This window comes from Eptatretus burgeri, chromosome 2 (genome assembly GCF_056783735.1).
Source record: "Eptatretus burgeri isolate ZD-2024b chromosome 2, Ebu_testis_v1, whole genome shotgun sequence".
Taxonomy (NCBI): Eukaryota; Metazoa; Chordata; class Myxini; order Myxiniformes; family Myxinidae; genus Eptatretus; species Eptatretus burgeri.
Genome location: NC_140962.1, coordinates 6,726,524 through 6,741,137, shown reverse-complemented (window position 1 = coordinate 6,741,137; position 14,614 = coordinate 6,726,524). Strand labels below are relative to the sequence as shown.

Sequence of the window (14,614 nt, the reverse complement as noted above, 5' to 3'; positions counted from 1 at the left end):
AAAAAAAATATATATATATATATATATATTATGCAGGTTGTGTTAACCAAAGTTGTGTAAAAATGCAACCTTTTACCTTTTTCCAGAGTTTGGCTGAGTCCTGTAAACAAAACAAAACGAGGAAACAAACAAGTTGACAGCATGGTTCAGGAGTGGCAAAAACACAAAATTCATCGTACATGGGTCTTAAAGTCAACAAATCAATCAAGTAGAACAGCGATTCATAAAACGGAATGCATGATGATAAAGACTTGCAAAAGCAGGACAACCGGGTAAAGGTATTTGGTCATGAGCACACCTGAGCACAGTGTTTTGCACGCTGTGCGTTCCGACGATGTCCAAATAAGCACCGTTAAGCTGGGGGTGGGAAGAACATGGTTTCAATGAGTCTCACAAATGAAAATACAATTTGGTGAAGTTTTGTTTATAGCTTCGGAGATTGCAGAGCAAACATACGTTTTCCTCCACTTCCTTAACCAGGGCTTTGTACTCGTAACTCTCAGGCTGTGTGAAACTGTCACGCATGAGCTCCATAAGACGGATTGTAATTCCGTGGTGCACTGTGAGAACAACAGAATCAAGAAACCAATCAGGATATAGCACAGGTTAAAAAAAGAGCAAAAACAGATTTGATCCTTCATTTAGATGACAGACGTCAAATCCACAGCAAAGAAAAAAGAAAAAAATATTTATATATATACATCTAATGACGTCATTACAAGCGAGTAAGTTTCTGGCTTAATAACAAAATGCACAATCAAAGATGTCATCAAGTAAAAGAGACATTCCAACTCATGATTGGATCCAAATGAAACTTTGTCTTGACATGAATAGTTCAAAAAGTGACATATTAATCAATTAATTCATTCATTCATCTGCAGCACCTGAGTGTGCACGGTTCCACTGAGTGAAGCTGTGCTACTCATGCAGAGCCCTCTCTTGGTTAGGTATGGGATTTAGAATTTTGCCAGGTTTGAAATTTTGTGACCATGTCGGCGATAATTCACATATTCTCTGTTAAAAGGAACCGTGAGATATTAGACATCCACTAGCAATTAATGATAGGAGAATGTCCATCCGAAGAATGGCATAATAATTGATGCTCATTGGGTGTTGCAAACAATAGTTTGACAGTTTCTTCCATTAGTTCAATGACCAGCCAGAATAGGTGTAACCATGATGGAAACACCTTTCAGAAAATTACTGGATAACTATCTCGATGACGGAATAATGGTCAGCTGATGATCTCGTCAATAATAAGGGGTGTGTGTGTGTGTGTGTGTGTGTGTGTGTGTGTGTGTGTGTGTGTGTGTGTGTGTGTGTGTGTGTGTGTGTGTGTGTGTGTGTGTGTGCGTGTAACATGGGGGCTGCAAAAGTAGGTATACAGTAAGGATTATACCAGTATTACAATAGTGGTGCTCGGATTCATTTAATACTATAATTCATTTAATTCTAAAAATATAAAACATTTGAGGGATTAATATGTTTATTGTTGATATGTTTATGATTGATATGTTATTATTGGTATGTTATTATTGATATGCTTGTATAATCAATAAAATACGTTTTGATTTTCATTACTGTATACCTACTTTTGCAGCCCCCTGTATATATATTTGTGAAATTAAAGCATCAAATGATTGATCAAGAATATATTTACTGATTTAACTGTTCTCGATGAACCCAAACTTTAAGTCGCCATGATAGATGGAGATATTTTTGAGAATCTTATTGTAATGGAGCCAACGCAGAGGTTCCAAACCCGGCTTTTTCGCTGGTTCAAAGCTCCGATAACTGGCCACACTGGGTCAGCGGATGAGTGCGTGCTCTCACCTTGCTCCGGTGCAAATACTCCAGCACAAGCTCTGAAAAACTGAGAAGGGTACTCGGGCAGGAGTGCCTGCTATAGTAATTCTTAATGAACTAATTAATTGATTCCTAAAGTTAAACCTACATAACAAATAGTCTGCCTAACTGGTGCGTTATGAATCAAGGAAAATGCTTCAACTTCCACCCTCAGTTAAGGGAATGTGATGCTTTTGTTTTGTGAGCGCACTTATAAACAGTCAAAACCCTTTTCTGCCAATTTACCACCAAGATGGTGACAAGAAATGCTTATCAGTGAATAACAGGTAATAGTTCTGAATCCCAGGAAAGGGGGAATTGGGGGGGGGGGGGGAAGGTTCATCGATGATGATCAAGTCATGTAAACCTACCAATCTCTTCATTTTTAGGTTGAGGTTGATATTGCGATTGAACATTATCTGTGACATTCCATTCCACGACATCAGGGCCGTCCAATGGGCCATCACGATCGAGTGGTGTGTCAACGTAGTCTGTCGTCAATTGTTTTTGGTTGAAGATGTAACTATCCTTCTTGAAGCCAACTGTTCGTCCTGTCAACAAAAATTGTTTGCATTTTAAAAAATACCAGCATAATGTTCTGCAGTATATGCCCACCAGTTTGAGTAAATACGTCACAGAGATCATACAAATTGGCGAAAATTCGAATTGGCAAGCCCTCTGCCACCAGCCAGCTCACGAGACGGAATGCAATATATTGTTACATTTGTGGGGGGAGTGGAGGGGCTACGTATTCCATAAAGCAGATCGGAATGTATAGAATCGCATGGTCCACGTATGAGTAGTTAGCCAATGTTGATGTAATAAGTAAGGACACGTCAGCTTAAGGAATGTTTTGTTTGAATGTGCACCATACAGAGGGTGGTGCATGGTAATAATTAGTTAGGGATTATGGAAAAGGAAATTGTGTGTATAACTTCTCTGTAAACCTCCACTGGGGATGCCAGGAGACTTGGCAAGAAAGAAAGAGAGGAGTGGAGCTATGAACGCCTCCAGGGGCGGCATGACGGACACCTTCGGGGGGTGGGGTGTTGCCCGGGGAGAAGAGGGAGGAGCTGACAAGCGCGGGAGGGATCGTGCGAGTTCTGAGGAGAAAAGATGGTTGAGGTAAATCTGAGGAGAACAGAGCGGGAGACAAATCAAGTGAGTTAGTGACCGAGGAGAGCCTAAAAAGAAGGACCATAGAGATCTGAGGACAGAGAGAGAGAGAGAGAGAGAGAGAGAGAGAGAGAGAGAGAGAGAGAGAGAGAGAGAGAGAGAGAGAGAGAGAGAGAGACAGACAGACAGAGAGAGAGACAGAGAGAGACAGATAGAGAGAGACAGACAGATAGAGAGAGACAGACAGATAGAGAGAGACAGACAGATAGAGAGAGACAGACAGATAGAGAGAGACAGACAGATAGAGAGAGACAGACAGATAGAGAGAGACAGACAGATAGAGAGAGACAGACAGATAGAGAGACAGACAGAGAGATAGACACAGAGAGAGACAGACACAGAGAGAGACAGGCACAGAGAGAGACAGACAGAGAGAGAGAGAGAGAGACAGAGAGAGACAGACAGAGACAGAGAGAGACAGACAGAGGAGAGAGACAGACAGACAGACAGAGAGAAGAGAGAGAGAGAGAGAGAGAGAGAGAGAGAGAGAGAGAGAGAGAGAGAGAGAGAGAGAGAGAGAGAGAGAGAGAGAGAGAGAGAGAGAGAGAGAGAGAGAGAGAGAATTTGTTGCTCTGAGGCTTCTGAGGAGATCATCTGCCTGCCTCTGTGTGTTTTTGTCGTGCCTCGCCTCGTTCATCGTCCCTGAATCCTGCTATGTGCCATCACCGCCTGTTCATCTCCCCATCGTCCCGCTCGCCCACCAACAGCTGTTTTGTCGCTTTCCCGTCTGTGATTAAATCTGGTGTGTGACGCCATCGCTTTTATTCACATCCTATACAATTGTTACAGCGCGGTGACATCGCGCTGTTATATAATTGGCTATTCTGTCCTGTGTCTTCTGTCACACTTATGGCCGCGTACGTCCCTTTGATCTGAGGGCTATAAATAGAAATTTGTCCAACGTCACAACTCTTCCCATCATGCATGCTAATTCACCGTGTCTACATTTAAATTTTATAACTGCAAAATTGTTTCATCATTCTTAACCTTTTGCTGCTCCCAGCCGCGCGATATCAAAGTATTCGCTTCTTGTTCCATTTGTATTCAATATGCTAAGAAATATTACATTTGTTAATAAACATTGAGTGCTCAACATGCACATTTAGCCATGGTTGTCTTTCTGGACACATATTATACAACTAGCATGATGAAGTAACTGGCTTACAATGCTGTCAACAAAATGGCATCATGCGTTGATGTCTGGCTTTCCCAATTAATTTAGTGCAGTACATTAATACGAGTCATTTCAATGTATGTACTTCTCGCTCTCCCTTCCCACCAAACCCAATTTCTGATCTTTCCCCTAATTCCCCCTCCCTCTACTCCTTGTGCATTAAAAAAAAAATAAACACAACAAACCTTTCAATATTGGTGGAACCTTGTGGTAGCCCTGTAAGAAAAGATAAATAAATTAGATTTATAAAAAAAAAAATTCAACATGATGTTGAGAACAAAGCAAAATCAATTGTTAATTTAAACCCTCAAAACAACAAACGATGAGTTTAACAAGAGCATGCTGAAATTGTCACATTGTTAACTGCTTTTGGTATTTATTTGGTGAATAATTGCTTTTGTCAAAGATTTCATTAAAATAGTTTGTTGCTCTGTTAATTCCGGATACGGGGTTCTCGTCCCATATTATATTCTGAACATAACACCCTCCTTGCAGTTTATGTATGGCAACATCCACAGCATTTTGCTGTGTTTTTAGAGTTTAAAACAAAGTTCTGAAAAATTGAAGATCTGTAAAATTTACTGCAGACCATAAGTCTAGATGTGGAAATGCTGAGGCAACCAAGAAAAAAAAAAAAATCTGCCAAATCCTTGTGCCATAAATCAACTTGAAATCCCACAATGAATGAGTCGGCGTCGTCCGTGCAAAACCTAAATCCACATCAATGTACATCGTTGTTGTGTGAAGTCGTCATGAGGAATAGCAACGGAAGCTACAAATTTTCCCATTTTACATGAAAAGAAGACGAAATGCAGAGAAACGTTGTGAAGGTTATTTAACGGTTAGTATTACATTTCAAAGACTAGAAAAAGCAATCAGAGATTGCAGACCCTCACGAGGACTTGTAGTGCATGTAGTGCATTTTACATGGTGTTTGTGTGCCGGTGTGCTTTTGAAGGTGTGTAGATGATCAATTGATAGAGCAGACAAACAGATATTTTCAGTTTTGTTGCATCGATTTACGTTACAATCGTATCTATTTAATAGACATACTCATGTTCCAACAGTATATTTTATGAACGTACGCACGTTCTAATAGTACGTATTGTATATTTAAAAAAAAAAAACAGGTTCCTAACACAACATCCTATATATAGATGTAGTCACATTTTAATAGGACATCCTTTATAGACATATTCACATTATAGGAGAACGTACTTTATCGACCTACTTGCATTTTCATTATACATACTTTATAGACGTACTCAGTTCAAAAAAGGACAACACGTAATACTGGCCACCACCTGGTGGCGTTTATGGCCGATGTGAGAACATTATGTGCCAGACACACAAATGAACAAACTAATTTGAAATCACTCATAGAGCGACAATTGGCGAAACATTACTAATCAAACACCGTTGCAGCATATCCTCCGCTGTCTAAGGGCTGGGAAAATGAGAGGCAAAGAGGGACTCAAGTTACCTGTGGATTGCCAGTTGACCAAAATCAGAGAAAAGTGAGTCTCCATTCCCCAGGTTCAGGTCAGGTATGGGAGCATGTGCCAGAACAGCGCGTCGCTGCGTCCACTTTCCGCCGGTACTCCGGGGGCCTCCGTCTGGCCATCCCCCAGGCAGATGCCAGGCCCATCCCCATCTCCTTGAGATGATGGTCAACCTGCTGCAACCATGAGGCACGTGGTCGGCCCACTGGCCTCCTCCACTCATGAGACTCCCTCGCTGAGAGAATCTGGTGAGCAGGATCAGCGTCAGGAAAACGAGCCACATGTCCATACAGCCGCAGCTGACGCTCACGGACTATGCAGGTAACAAATCTCATCCGAGTCTCTCTCAGCAACCGCTCGTTGGACACAAAATCCGACCAGCGATAGCCAAGGATTCTCCGAAGAGACCTGGTACCAAAGGAATTAAGTCTCCGTCTCAGATCCTTGGTCAAAGTCCAAGTCTCGCACCCATAGAGCAAGACTGGAAGTACCAAGGACCTGAAGACTCGGACTTTCGTCCTCCCGCACAGGTACCGGCAGCGCCACACCCCATGATCCAGTGAATCCATGACTCCCCAGGCCCGACCCAGACGTCTATTGACCTCCGGCTCACAACCTGCGGAGACATGAATATCACTGCCAAGGTAAGTGAATCTATCCACGACCTCAACATCCTCACCACAAACAGACACAGACAGGACAGCAGCATCCAAGATGTCACCGAAAGCCTGGATCTTTGTTTTGACCCAAGAAATCCGTAATCCCAACGGCTCCGACTCCTCATTCAGCACCTCGAGGGCCCCCAAGAGGATGTCTAAAGTCTCCGCAAAGATGACTGCATCATCTGCAAAATCAAGGTCCGAGATCTTGACATTGCCAAACGATGCACCGCAACTTGATCTCTCCGACATCCTCCCAAAAATCCAGTCCATACAAGTGCTGAAAAGTGTGGGGGCAAGTACACATCCCTGACGAACTCCAGTAACAACTGGAAATAAGTCAGAGGCGGTACCACCACACTTCACAGCACTCTCAGTACCAGAGTAGAGTTCAGACATCAGATCGATCAGTTTCGGTGGCACCCCACGAAGACCAAGAATCCTCCAGAGGACATCCCGATTCACTGAATCGAACGCTTTACAGAGATCAACATAGGCTGCAAGCAGCCCCTGCCGAAACTCTCGTCTGCGTTCAGTGAGGACACGAAGAGCAAGGATACGGTCAATCGTTGACCTCTTTGGTGTAAAGCCTGACTGCTCTGGACGCTGGTGCTCAAGCAGATGGTGGCGAACCCTATCAAGAATTATCCGAGCAAAGACCTTGCCCGGCACTGAGAGCAGCGTCACCCCTCGGTAGTTGTTGCAGTCTTGGCGATCACCCTTCCCTTTCCAGAGAGGGACAACAAGGCCCCTCTTCCAGTCAGTTGGGATGATGCCTGTGTTCCAGGCAGAGCACAAAACTGCATGCAACGACGCGAGTGCAGCATTTCCACCAGCCTTGAGAAGTTCAGCATGGATGCCACAGATCCCTGGAGCTTTGCCCCGTTTCAACTGGTTCACCGCAGCCCGTGTTTCCACAAGCGAAGGTGGACCACAGTTGATTCGAGGGTCAGCAACAGGGATTGTAACACCCTTGACGTCCAACTCGACAGCTGGGGGATCAGCCTGGTACAACCGCTCAAAGTAACCGGCCCAGCGGGCCTTCACTTCAGACTCCTCTGTCAAGAGCCTACCACTCTCTGCTCGAACTGCATTGCTCCGAGGGATGGGCTTGGATGAACGTAATGCGCGAATTCCCCTGTAAGCGGGACGAGAATCACCTGTCCACAGGTGATGCTCTACCCCCTCACAGATTCCTCGCACATAGGCCTCCTTGTCCACCCTCAGTGCACGTACAGTTTTACGCCTCAGCTCCCTGAACAGCTCAGCTCTGCCATTCAGCCTGGCCCTGCGACTCTGGTCAATGGTATCCAGTGTCCCTTGAGAGACAAAATTCTTCTTTGCCCTGCGGTGAACTCCAAGGCATCCACCGGCAACATCAAGGACGGTGGTCTTGAAGGTGCTCCACAACTCTTCAGGACCCCCCAAAGCACCCAGACCGCCCAAGTGTCCACTCAGCCTGTTCGCAAACTCCTCAGCTACTCTCTCATCCCTGAGCTTGGCAACATCCAGCCTAGGCTGGGATGGTACCATTCTCCAGGATTTAAGGTGCAGCTTTAGAGTTGCTACAACAAGCCTGTGGTCAGTATTGAGGAACTGAGCACTCCGGTAGACCCTGCAGTTCTGGATCATCCTCCAACGACCGTCAATGAGGACATGGTCAATCTCCTTTGCCACACCGCCAGCGTTGGAATACCAAGTCCAGCGATGAGCTTGTGGGCGCTGAAACCATGAACCAGCCACCCTAAGTCCATGACTTCTTGCAAAGTCAAGGAACTTAGTGCTATTCTGGTTCATAGTTCCTGACCCATGGGGACCAACACACACCTCATAACCATCCCTATCAGTTCCAGTCGATGCATTGAAATCCCCCAAGACTAGAAGTGTATCTCGTCTGGGGCACTGATCAACCACAGACTCGAGTGTGGCGTAGAATGCATCCTTCACGGTGAGATCACTCGCCTCAGTCGGAGCATAAATAGAGACCAGGGAAATGACACCTAAGGAGTGACGAATCCTTAATCTCATAATACGCTCGTTGACCGGTGTTACCTCAATTATCATTGGGGTCAGCTTATTGGACACAGCTACAGCAACTCCTTGGGTATGGTAACCATCAGAGCGACCAGACCAATAGTAGGTGTAACCACCCACCATTATCTCGCCGCAATCCGGTCTCCGAACCTCAGAGAGAGCTGCAATCCCGATGTCCAAACGCTTGAGCTCAGATGATAACAGAGACAGGTGATCATCCTCTCTTAGGGATAGGACATTCCAGGCACCCACCCGAAGGGACCGCCTCAGGTTAACCCAAGGAGACCGCCGTCTGGTGGACGACACCTCAGCACCACTCCGACACACTCTCCCGCAATCTGACCCAGGGATGTTACCCCGTGGTTTCCCTCCTATCAAAGATTGGGGGTCCCGAAGGCTTTGCCCCAATCCCATCATCCGGTGAGCTGCCCTGCGAAGGGAAGCTGCACAGGAGGTACTCCCACGGAGTGGGTTTTCAGATTTTTTTGCGTTTTTGCGTTTTGCGGAATGAAGCGTTTTACGGTGGCTGGAGTGCAAATCCTGCCACCAACCTCCTAATAAGAAGTAACCCAACTGCAGGAGGACGTCCGCAGACACAGTTGGGCACTAGATATGGATGGCCGTTGGCTCACAAGGAGCTCCTCCGCCCTTTGACAGGTTTTGTTTTTAATCCTGCTGGGTGTCCATATCCAAACACCCTCCTCACCAGAAAACCTGGTGGGGGAGACGGTTTAGTCGCCGACAACCCGACCATGGAACAGGTTAGTACAGGTTTACATGGTACCTGTAGCAGGTCACAGATCGAACCTGACCTGACAAGAGTCAGGTTACGGGAAAACAATGAATTAATAATATGCCGTTTTCGAGCTGAGAGACCCAGTCCCGGTTCCACTATGCGATGGAACCTGGACATCGCGTTGCATGAGCTGTAACCAGATGTCACACCTGTACAACCACAGCAACCATAAGAGATCAATCATGATCACGCTATGACCCAATCACTAAATAGGCCAAATTAGTACAACATTGTGTACATGTATGCCTGGTGTTGGCTTAATGGCTAGAGTGGTGGGCTTGGGATCCGAGGGTCCTGAGTTCAAATCATACTTGTGTCCAATAGCCCAGGGAAACTGCTTCGGCAGCACCAACGCTCTGCACAGAGTATGGTCCCAATGGATGGATGGATGGTGGACATGTGTAATATGTAAATTGATGAGACAAGAGTACATGCATTGATAATAGCAAGGGGCATAAAATCACTTTTTAGTACACTGACCTCATGGGGTGGAAAATATTGTTATTTTTGATCCAGCACCCTTAGTTTCCAAGATATCAGCCAAAATGTGTTATAAACATTATGATTACAGGTAAACTTTCAAGTCCATACGCTTAGGATATCTGTTGGTTTTACGTCATAAGTTCAAATTAGAAAGTTGTTGGAAATTGAACAGAGATCATTTTTGGCATCAACCCGAAGTCGAAACCACTTCCGCTTCCGCAGTTATCACCATAAACCACGGACTTCTTATAATAACCTGGACCAGCAACGGCCTCTGTCGACTGAAGTCAGAGGTCGACTGAAGTCGCCATGTTGCGTTGCCAATCCGAATTCACAGATTGAATGTATTAATCTGTCCTGAATTTCTCGCTGGAAACAACATTTTTGTACAGCTTAATAAGAAGAACAGGATTTTCATTTCACTAACAACAGTCTCCGCCACCCATTATCACTACCAAGCTAATATAAGCTCTGCAGCACGAATCAATAAGGTGAGTGAGTACGAGGTGTCACAATTCTCATGAATGATTATCATATCATATGTCATATGATCTGATGATAATCAATGTAATGTGTTGATGATAATCAATGTAATGTGTATAGCTAACCCCCTCTGGCCTATAATATTTGTATTATTATAGGCCATAAGGCAGTAGCTTTCAGCTACCCCTTATAATAATAGGCCTTATGGCCTATAATTAATAATATATCGACCAATCATCAAAACATTAAACAGACATCGGACAACCTTAATAAATATGATCTATAATCAACAGACTAACATATGGCCTCCTATTAATATGTGTATATTATAGAGGGTATCTTTCTGTAGTAGGTCGAAGCATATTGAACCAGTACCAGCCTCATTAATGTTTTCATGATTGATCAATATATTATAGGCCATAGTGGGTAGCTTAAAGCTACCCTGTATGGCCTATAATATATTGATCAATCATGAAAACATTGAACAGACATTGGACAACCTTCATAAACATGATCTATAATCTACACACTAATGAGACTGGTTTAATATGCATTGACCTAAAGAAGATGACGATCAACTATTATAATCGCAGTAGGTTGAAACATAAGACATGTTGAAACCTAGGAGAAACACTTCAATGCAAATGGTTAGTAAACTATTGATGTGCAAATAGGATCAGTTTGCTGAATTTTTTCCTGATGGGTTTATCTTTCAATCCAGTGTTCATGGTTCGAACAACATGGTGGAGACGAGTCTTTGTATAGCACTCAGAGATGTGCTGTACGAGAGAAAATACATGATTACGGTCTGCCTCCGTCTCAAACATGTGATCACTGATATCAAGATAGATACGACCCCCTAACCCTAAGGCGCGTAGGAAGCAAAATGATTTTGGGGGTAACATCGGGTTAGGTGGACCGCGGAGCCAGGACCCTCGGAATAGGGAGGGCCTGTGCCCCCAAATGGACGAATATTGTGAGCTACCCGCCCAACTATTTACGCAGCCACGGCGGTCGATGGGGGGGAATGAATCTCCAGAAAAAAAATTGAATTTTAGACGCCTGGAAAACTCATTTCCGGCGTATTCCTGGATAATATCGTTTTTTTTACATTTTCTTTCAAATTATCGACTGTATTTTGCCATCATTTAGATTGTTATACTGGCGTTTAGCGTTTAAATTGTAACTTCTTAAAATAATACTCTAAAAAGACATTGATGATTGAAAGAGAAAAAAAAGCATCAATAATCGCATTCTTTCTGATGAAAGGTGCATGTGGGGCTCTTCCCAGACTTCCGAACGCCACGCACTGTGGCATTTTTACGTTTATCGGTTCAAAATACTGGCAAAATAGTAAAAACTCTTCATGCATCTACAGTTTTTTTGAATTGCGCGCGACGAGCGAGTGGCAATGCAACATGGCCGCTGAGCCATTTCCGGTGACTTCAGTTCTCACTGCTGCGAGTAGATGGCATTGCTGGTCCAGGTTATTATAAGAAGCCCGTGCCATAAACTTGTTTTACGTTTTTGCAACGGCACGTCATAACGCATCGGCTGATTTTTTTTTTTTATGAAACTTTTTCGCGAGCAGTCGCAGGGACGGTGCCGACAATCTGCAAAAAATTTCAGAATGATCAGCTGAGCGGTTTGAGCTGCGAGTGAGCCGACAGACAAACAAATGAAAAAAAAAATCACTCAAAGAGCGATCCTTGGCAAAACAGAACAAAGTAGATCGGCACTCGGTAGAGCGCATACCTCAGCCAGGCTGAACAGTTTATGTTTTGTATCTCACTGATAGGATCTGAACCAAAATCGAATTGGCTTGTTATTGTCACCCAACCAACTCATCCACCTGGTTTTGTCATAACTCGTCCATAACATTTTGAGATATCATCAAATACAGGATATAGTTTTTTGGCCGATATCTCAATTTTAGAAATTCGGTCTATGTTGACCTTTTGACCTCAAAAATAATTTGTGGTTGAATTCAGTGACTTGATATGCAAATATCATGCCTGGTGTTGGCTTAATGATTAGGGTGGTGGGCTTGGGATCCTCAAATCCTTCGTTCAAATCCCACTCGGCTGTTGAATTAATACCAAGTGGGGTTGACTCTGCTTGTCATCCTTCTGAGGTCGGCAAAATGAGTGCCAGCTTGTTGGTATCCTGTGTCGGAACGGCGACCCGTCCAGGATTGTGTCCAATAGTCAAGGAGACTACTAAGGCAGCACCAATGCTCTGCACGGACTTTAGTTCCAATGGAATGGAATACGCAAATCCTGTTCAAATTTCAAGTCAATCAGATGAAAATTGAGGATTTTAGAAATTCTACTCACATTGTTGACCCTTCGTCCATGATGACCTCAAAAATAATTGGTGCTTGAATTTAAAGAGGCAAGTTGAGAAAATAACTCAGCAAGCCAAAAGAGAGCATGAGAAGGATATGGATAAGAATATTAAACATAATAACAAGGCTTTCTTTAAGTATATCAGGGGGAAAGAACAGGTGAGGACCAGTGTGGGCCCATTGAGGAAAAGCACCAGGAGAGTGGTTAGTGATGAAAGTGAGATGGCAGGCTTATTAAACAGGTATTTTCTTCAATTTTTACCCAAGAACAGTCAGGAGAATTGCCACTAGCTGAGAGCATCTATCGAGGAGGTGAGGAAGGGCTTTTTTGGAGTGGAGGAAGGTTGGAGTGGAGGAAGTAAAGGAACAGCTAGGTAATCTAAGAGAAGATTAAGGTATTGATGGATTAAGGTGCAGATAATATGTAACCAACCGAGAGTGTTGATGGAGGTGGCTGAGCAGGTAAGTGAGATGTTAACGGATATTTTCAATAGTTCCCTGGAGTCATGACAGGTACCGGAGGATTGGAGAGTAGCAAATGTAACACCACTATTTAAGAAAGGATCCAGAGAAGAATTGGGAAACTATAGACCTGTTAGTTTGACTTCAGTTGTGGGGAAGGTGTTGGAGACATTAATTGAGGACCAGATGAGGAACCATTTAAACAAATACAAACGAATTAAAGGTAGTCAGTGTGGGGTTACCAAGGGTAGTTCCTGTTTTAAAAATCGTTTAGAGTTCGATGAAGCAGTGTCTGATTGGGTGGATGAGGAGAAAGGCAGTGGACATAGTCTATCTAGACTTCAAGAAGGCATTTGATAAGGTACTGCATTGGAGGTTGTTAGCCAAAGTGAGGGCTTGTGGAGTGGCTGGTCAGGTAGTTAATTGGACTGCAAACTGGCTTCGTGGTAGGAGGCAAAGAGTGGCTGTGAGTGGGAGGATGTCTTGCTGGGAGGATGTAAGTAGTGGAGTACCTCAGGGATCAGTACTCGGACCATTAGTATTCATCATTTACATCAACTATTTGGATAGTGGGATGAAGAGTAGGCTTTCCAAATTTGCAGTTTACACAAAGCTTGGAGGTGAGGTGGATAGCAGAAGGGGTGGTGATCAGATACAGGAAAGTATTGATACTTGTATTGATTGGGCAAAAGATTGGCAGATGTAATTTAGCCTGAGCAAGTGTAAGGTGTTGGGGATGGGAAAGAACAATGAAAATAGACATTACAGGATGCAAGGGGTGATTTTGGAGCGTGTCGCACAGCGTCGGGCTCCTCGATTGATTCCAGGCCTAGCTATACTCAGCTATGAGGAGCGGCTGAAGGAGACAGGGCTGTATACACTAGAAAGGAGGTGGTTACGGGGAGATATGATAGAGATGTTTAAGATAATGAAAGGTATAGATAAAAATAAGTGCAAATTAGTTATTCAGAAGAGTAGACAGTGATAGGACCAGGGGTCATAGCCTGAGAGTATAGAAGAAAAGAGTTAAGACGGTAGTTAGGTCTTGGGTCTTTTACTCAGAGAGTAGTTAATGCATGGAATGGTCTCCCTGGAAAGGTAGTGGCAGCAGAAAAAGTAGACAAGTTTAAATTAGAATCAGATAGGTACCTGGAAGTTATAGAGATAGAGGGGTATGGGGATGTTGATCAGACTTTAAGGTAGTTTGAGCGCATGTGTATGGAGTACTGTTGGTGGGGGTCTTGTCAAGTGGGGTTGTGTAGTTGATGTGTGTTTTTTTATTTTACCCAAGCACATTCCTCCTCCCCTGGGGTGTGGGGATACAAAATTACCAAAAAAAATACACAAAAAAAACAAACACATTTTGCATTTTCTTCTTTTGACCTTGTGTTGATAAATTAGTGTGGTGTTGATGTGGCGCAGACATGATGGGCTGAATGGCCTCCACCTGCGTCTAATTTGGTTGTGTGTGTTTCCTTGTGTGAATTCATTGACCTGATAATCAAATCCCCTTCAAATTTCAAGTCAATCGGATGAAACATTGAGGATTTCAGAAATTTAGTTGACCTTTCAGCCCAATCAACATTCTTGGCCAAAAAATTATTTTGCCAAGTAACAAACAAACTAACCGAACCGATCAACATACTTTGTGAA

General features: G+C 43.8%; 1 protein-coding gene across 2 annotated transcripts in view; it reads right to left on the bottom strand.

Annotated features, from left to right (window-relative positions):
• ITGB4 (integrin subunit beta 4) overlaps positions 1–14,614 on the bottom strand; it is a 185,265-nt gene that overhangs the window by 74,147 nt on the left and 96,504 nt on the right. For both annotated transcript variants that reach the window (XM_085861673.1, XM_085861666.1), the window contains exons 20-24: positions 4,381–4,411; positions 2,217–2,396; positions 457–560; positions 299–357; positions 77–100 (exon numbers count right to left, since the gene is read on the bottom strand). In XM_085861673.1, the coding sequence (XP_085717799.1) occupies positions 77–100; positions 299–357; positions 457–560; positions 2,217–2,396; positions 4,381–4,411 (398 nt within the window). The remainder of the gene's footprint in view (positions 1–76; positions 101–298; positions 358–456; positions 561–2,216; positions 2,397–4,380; positions 4,412–14,614) is intronic.